The sequence below is a fragment of the Rhagoletis zephyria genome, unplaced genomic scaffold (genome assembly GCF_001687245.7).
Source record: "Rhagoletis zephyria isolate East Lansing unplaced genomic scaffold, Rhagoletis_zephyria_1.1 Rzeph_scaffold_05531, whole genome shotgun sequence".
NCBI classification, from domain to species: Eukaryota; Metazoa; Arthropoda; class Insecta; order Diptera; family Tephritidae; genus Rhagoletis; species Rhagoletis zephyria.
Window position 1 is genome coordinate 33,629 of NW_016162614.1, and position 6,803 is coordinate 40,431.

The following is a 6,803-nucleotide window of genomic DNA, read 5'->3' on the forward strand; positions in this document are numbered from 1 at the left end:
ACTTCTTTACTGTTTATAAAATTCAGTCAGCAAATATGTCAGATAGATTAAAAAAAAAAAATCGTGGTGCGAGATGAAAAAATTGGATTTAAGATATGAGCTGAGTTATACAAGTTTCCTTGCCATTTATTTAGATTTAAGAAATTTTTTCTTTATAATCTTAAGGCATATATTTTATGTCTACATTCAAGGGACTTCATTGTAACGAAAAACGCACCCCGTTTATAATTTATAATTTAATAGTTTAATTATAATAAAATATTTTGGTAAGAACCATTAAGATTAAAAAAACCGTATGATTCGCTTTGGAAAGCCGCAATTTTTTCTTTGTTCGTGAGGTATCCTAATAAACATGAACGTACTCTTAAAAGTAAAAAGGAACTAATAGTATTAAATAAAAAATATATTTTTCTGAAATGCTCTTCACTTCACTCCTCTGCTAATTTAGCAGTAACTGCTTTTCAACTCTTGAATATTCAATTCACCATAAAGCGCATCATGGACAAAATGTGTCTGAGTGCCTTGGGTTTGCCTTCTACCTAAATCCGCATCATAGTGGCCGTTGAAAACAGCTTCTAAAGACGATGCCGCTGCCTGTACTATTACGTTGAATTCGACGGCGTCGGATCATTTCATGACTCATCTGGCCAGTTGTCGGCAGCGGCCATTGCATCTGAGATTGACGCTGCTTCCGATGTGAGAGCATTTCCTTTAGTGCAAAAAAGGCGGCAACACGTAACTGTGAGTCACGTTGGCACCTTGGCCTGGCCCACTGCCATTCTCCTCATTCTTGATCACAGTTTGTAGGCTGGAAGTGGTGCCATCACTGCTCGGATCGTCCACACTTTGTGAGCCCACCGATCCTGTTACAATAGTACCGTAGTGTTGTTGTTTCATTACCGCATTGTGACCATCGTGTGAGTGTGATTGAGCCTCTGCTATATGGCAGCCTCCATTGGCATGGTGCGGATCCAAGGGGCTTAGTGTGTGCGGCACACCACCCACGCTCACATATTTCCCCTCCTCACTAGATAGATATTTTCCATTACTTGTGACCTGATGATGCATAACTACGACATTGTGGTCGCCCATATGACCAGGGGCATTGGCCTCATCCAACGGCGATGTGCCATAGCCGCCATCGGTGGAGTGTATTTTATGCGTTGCGCCGCCATCATCCGCACCACTACCAGGGCCACCCATTTCCAACCGGGGTGGACTGCCATATTCGAAATGGCGCATGGGGAAGAGTTGGCTTTCGTGGACGTAGGTGCCGTATTGGCTAGAATAAGTACCATAAGGACTGGCGGCCGGTGAGAGCAGACTGAATTGGGGGCTCAGTTCATACGGTGGTTGATAGCTTGTCCAGCTATCCATGCTGCCTGGTGGCGTAACGGTAGTCGTTTGTGGGAAGGTAGCAAACGGTGGTCCGAGCGGCGTGTTCATTGAGGAGGTGGGCGGTGTGCTTGTCTTGATGAAGCCGGTTTTCCGCGGTGGTTCATGCTTGCGCCACTTAGCCCGGCGGTTCTGAAACCACACTTGAACTCGAGATTCGCTTAGGTTAAGTTTAATGGCGAGCTCTTCGCGTGCGAACACATCTGGATAAGGGGCACGCTCAAAGGCACGTTCCAGTTCTTCCAGCTGGTAAGCCGTAAACGTGGTTCTAAAAAGAAAGGCACAATAAAATAAACAATTTGATGAAATTGAAAAGTTTGTACTAAGTTCTATCAATGGGAATAAAGTCAAGCCAGCGAGCCGAAGATAAAGTCGTAGTGCAACTTAAAGTAAAAATACGGGCTTACTGGGAAACTGGGAAATGGGAAAGATCAATTTACCGATTTCCTAAAAGCCCGAGTTAATCCGGATCGACGCTGCCGTCTGTTTAAGCTTTAACTGTGAGTCGAGTAAACCGGGCCATCCTTAATAAGTTGTTGTTTGGAAAGAATTTTACATTTTCACAAGTAAATATTAAGAAATTGCCTAAAATTGTTAAATTTTTTTTTTAAGTATTAATTGCCCAACTATTTTCTATTTTTAAACTCAATATTAATTTTTGCTCTTTTTTCTTTTCAATAAATTGCTATACAATTTTTACTAATACTGGAAACCTTCATACAAAACATATTCGCTCAATTTTTCATTAGTAAAATCAGTGAAAATGTTTCCTTTTTCATACTTTTCTTTATCACTGTGCTCACCGACATGCTTTCTACAATCCTCTCATACAATGCACGCATATAGTACACAGTAAAAAATCATAGTTTACTTTTAATTCCAGTGAGTATTTAATTTAAAGATTTTTTGAATTAAATTTGATTTTTAATACCAAAAAGTTTTATTTTTAAACTATGAAATATTCTTGCAATTTCATTAAATCCAAAATGGTTTAAAAGCAAAACCTTAATCAGTGTTGAACGCTTTGTTTTCAAAATATTGATTCTTTTTAGTTTTAATTTAAGGCACAAAAGGCATTAGAATGCTCTCTCTAATGTTTTAAGTATTTTTGGTTAAAAACAAAACCAAAAAAAGTATTAAGAAGGTTCTCTCACTCTGAATGATATTTAATGTACTCCCAACTTTAGTATTTTTGGTTTTAAAACAAAACCAGAAAAATACTAAGAAGTTTTCTCACTCTCAATCAGTATCACGTGTTCCACTTTTGGAGAAGCGTCATAATGTTTCTGAAAGTTAAATACCACGAGGTAGTGCATTTAATAAAAATATGAAATCCTGAAAATGAGGAATTCTCGACGAATGAAACAATTATATCAAGTAAGTAATCTAAAAAATTACTCAAGTTTTATGAAAGATAATTGTATTTCTTTTCAGTTGTGGAACAATTAAAGATCAATCCCGACTGTGCAATAACGTTGCGAGACCGCGACGGAGCTGAAATTTTCGTGGATTATTTCCAGGAAATTCTTTATCAATATAAAGGCTGTAGCTGTTTTTTGTTGGAAATAAATGAAAATTCGACAAAAGAACAATCATCCCAATCATCAGTGGTGTTAAGCTTAAATCACGAGGTTAGTGTTGCACACTGAAAGTGGAAGACTTGTTGTAATGAATAAATTTGAACAGGCGCTGGAAAACTACATAAAAAGCGGAGATTTCTCTTGCATTCTTGAGGAATACAAAAAAAGCAACACTTTAAGTGATAGTTCCCGCCGCTCGTTAGTGCGCGAGTCTACTAACTTTTTACGCCAACATTGTGGAAATCACCCGAAGCGTGGGGAAAAAATTGCACTAGCTGAATCAATAATATGTATTTTTCCAGCTTTTAAGATTGCTAATAGCAAATTTGGGGGAATTGTAAGTATGCATTTTGAACTCTTAATACATTTACATACCATACGATCTTAACGAAACTCAAAAATAATTTCAGGATTTGTTCTACAATCCAGAGAACAATTCCGGCTATTTAGCTGCAAAGTTAAAAACCATAAACACCAAGCTTACGAAACTCGACAGCGGTGGAAAAAAAAAACGTAAACTATCTGAGGTCGACAAGGAAAGCGATGATGAAGCGGTAATTTCTGTAGAAGATCTTCACTTTTTTCAAAACTGCATTGTTGCAGACGAACTGCAACTGGTTCAACAGAAATTGCAGGAAACGTTAAAAGCAAGACAAAAGTTTATCGCAACTGAATCTAATGTTTTGGAACATTTCCCAATATTTTTATATGATTCGTCATTGGTAGTGTATACACAATAATACTACGTATATATGTATAAAAAAAGAAACAATAATTTTTTTGTAGATTGATTTTGATTTTAATCTTCGGAATGGAGAGGCGATTTCGAACAGTCTTTTAGAAAACTGGGAAAAATATGAAAGCTGTGTGGAGAAAATTTTAATTGATGCCGCTGGCGGACCTAGTCTGGGAAACTGTACTGATTGGGCCACTGAAGTGCTACCTTATTTGATGCTTTTAAAGCTGCTGCCATCTACTGCCAGTGGACGCGCCCAAAAGAAAGTAAACTTTCAAAAATCTGTCGATAGTTTTCTTTCCTTTGAAAACGTAATTTACTATAAAATGTTTATTCTTAATCAACACAAATAACACAATTTTTTCTTTGTAGCTCAACACCCCTATCGCAGAATATGCAGCTGAGACTAGTCAGCCCACCATCGTTGCAGTTGGACAAGACAGAGCCACAATTTGTCAGTATTTTATAACCATTAATGGCAAGAAGGTAAATGTTCCCATCAATTATAAATTCAGCCAAGTATTCGACCTGTATTTTAAAGCATTTTATGTATTTAATATACAATTTGATGTAACTTTGGCGAACTTCTTGGGGTTTTTTGACAAATTTATTTACAAAATCAACGATAATAAGAAGCCAAGTACTAGGTTATTAGAAGTGCAATCGAAATTCGAGAATAAGTTAAAGGAATTAATGAAGTAAGTTTCATATAAAAAAAATGGCAAAATTTTGCTTTTTATGTTCCAGAGAATTTGAAACCGTAACAAATGTTGTATTTCATTTAAAAAATTAACATTTTTTAGCGGAGGCTCACGGTTTAAAGTTAAGGTGTGTTTCCTCTAAAACATGTAAAAGAGTATTTAATACATTTAGTTCGTTAAGTAGGCATTCCAAACTTTGTAATCCTATTAATATAAGCAGCGAAATTCCAAAAAAGAAAATTGAACAAATATCAAAACCAGAAAATGTAAATACTCAAAGTCCTGCCATTGACAATGATAGACCATCTTGCTATTTTTCTTCAGTAGAGAATTTTGAAGCTTTCTCGATTGCTTCATCACTTTCAAAAAAGTTGATATTATGTGGAATTTCAGAAACAAAAATTGGTGAAATATTTACATCGTTTGAAGTTCTAATAAATAACAGCTTTGATAAATTTGAAAGGTACTTAATAGAAAAACATCCTGAGATAAGAGAGAATTTATTTAAGGAAAACTGTATTACTTTTCGGGGTGAATTGACCGATGACTTAAACAATATTCAACAAAATTTAGAAGAGGAAAACAATGTAGAAAGACAAACTTTTATGTCCTGTGAACTAATTGAATAAAATCTATTATTAAATTAAGCTATTGTTCCTCTAATATAATTTTAAGTTATTTCAAATAAAATGTATTTCTTAACAAAATTTTATTTTGATTTTTATTTTCAGCACATAGCTTTCCATAATGTTCAAACAAGCAATCCTTATTTTAAAAAATATCAAATTTCTCCTTAATTGTACGTGAAATGTGGTATGTTTTATTAACGGGGGTGTAAATTTGTTGAGCACTGTACGCATTGGGGAAAAACCTTTAAGGGTTTGCTTTTAATACCAACAATATAGTAAATCTAATCCAATTTTGTTTTTGATTATATTCCATAAAAGTATTAAATCCATTCCAATTATCAGATAGATCCAAAACCATCTCTGTTACTTTTAATACGAACAATATCCTAAATCTAATCTAATATCGGTTTAGATTTAATTCCATAAACTATAAAATCTATTCCAATTATCATATAGATCCAAAACCATTTAAGTTATTTTTAATACGAACGATATACTAAATCNGGTTTGTTTCTAAGAAGAAAAGCTTATTTGAATTAATTCCAAATATATTTTTAATTTAATAGCAATAATACATACTCTCTCAATCTTTTCTCTCCCTCTTTGCTTAAACCAGTATGGTTTTAATCTAATACTTTCTGTCATTGTTATATATAAACACCAAAATGGTATTAAAATTAAACTAAATTTTTTACTGTGTAGGCAACTCGTCCGAAAATTTTTGCAAATTTCTTAAAATAAATCTTATTTGGCATTTAATAGGAATCCAAAATTATTTAGTAACACCAGAGTTGGAGGATAAAAAGAAATATTCTGGCCAAGGCACATCAAACAGGTAGTAGAATTACAGCAAAAACAACATTTGCATAAACTTTGTTTTTGCTTATAGTAGATTTCTAAAGTGTCGAAAAATTGTCAACATTTTTTAAATATAGAAAAAAATAAATAAAAATTGGTGCGATTTTCTTGCTTTGCTTTGCACGACCCAATAATTAGCATTTATGCTGCTGCGTTATAAAGGCTGATTTTCAATTCCTTTTTTGCCAATTTAGAATTTTTGTGAAAAAAAATTAAAAATATTGGACAGTTTAGATTTCGGAAGAAAATTTCTTTTTAAGGGGCAGATAAATTTTAATACCTATTTGAGAAAGCGGCCGCTAGTAACTTTATTTGTAGCTTGTTAATTCGAAACACTGTACTCTGGCTTGGCGCAGTTGAATATTAGCTCCGATCCAATACTTTTCGTGTAAAACCCTATAAAATTGTCAAACAGCAAAAAGTAACGGAACAAAAAGCATTTTTCCTGTAAAAACGTGAAACAGCTTACCGCTTAACACTTTTCATGATTTTACCAGAAGAAAAAGTTTGGGTAAAATCTTGAAACTTCGTTCTCTACCCAACTCTCAACAAATCATTCTCATTTACAGGATTTTGGAGTACGGGATAATTTTTCCTGTAACTTCATGGAGTACTGTATCAGAGCTATTATTGCAATAATTTCAATCAAATACGTTCAGTAGTTATAAAACCCAGCACTGAAGATTCCGATGTTATTCGTCGAGGAAAAGAAATGTTTACAAACAATAAAATAAAAATCGATCTAGGTTTTTTTTTTAACTCAACAACTTCAATTGCACTTTTCCTGGAATACATAAGTTGCAAACCAAAGGCTAGTCTCTACGAGGAGGCATTGGTGTTATTGGAAAGGTTAAAAATTATGAATATTTAAAAATATTTAATTCAGTTTGGAAAAGAAATGAAG

General features: G+C 34.2%; 2 protein-coding genes across 2 annotated transcripts in view; one reads left to right on the plus strand and one right to left on the minus strand.

Annotated features, from left to right (window-relative positions):
• Nucleotides 1-6,803, minus strand: part of repo (homeobox domain-containing protein reversed polarity) — an 8,100-nt gene continuing 1,297 nt past the window's right edge. Inside the window, exon 2 of the mRNA XM_017627841.1 lies at nt 1-1,663. Coding sequence (XP_017483330.1) covers nt 712-1,663 — 952 coding nt within the window. The 3' untranslated portion in view covers nt 1-711. The remainder of the gene's footprint in view (nt 1,664-6,803) is intronic.
• Nucleotides 2,944-4,163, plus strand: LOC108372200 (uncharacterized). The gene is made up of 3 exons (XM_017627842.1): nt 2,944-3,312; nt 3,386-3,697; nt 3,762-4,163. The coding sequence occupies exons 1-3, from the start codon at nt 3,064-3,066 to the stop codon at nt 4,062-4,064; spliced, it is 864 nt and encodes a 287-aa protein (XP_017483331.1). The 5' UTR covers nt 2,944-3,063; the 3' UTR covers nt 4,065-4,163.

Bases quoted from the DNA above. Each gene is read 5' to 3' on its own strand.
- LOC108372200 (XM_017627842.1), top strand. From the start codon at position 3,064: ATGAATAAATTTGAACAGGCGCTGGAAAACTACATAAAAAGCGGAGAT. The intron at 3,313-3,385 runs GTAAGTATGCAT...AAATAATTTCAG, and splicing joins ATAGCAAATTTGGGGGAATT to GATTTGTTCTACAATCCAGA. The intron at 3,698-3,761 runs GTAGTGTATACA...ATTTTTTTGTAG, and splicing joins TTTTATATGATTCGTCATTG to ATTGATTTTGATTTTAATCT.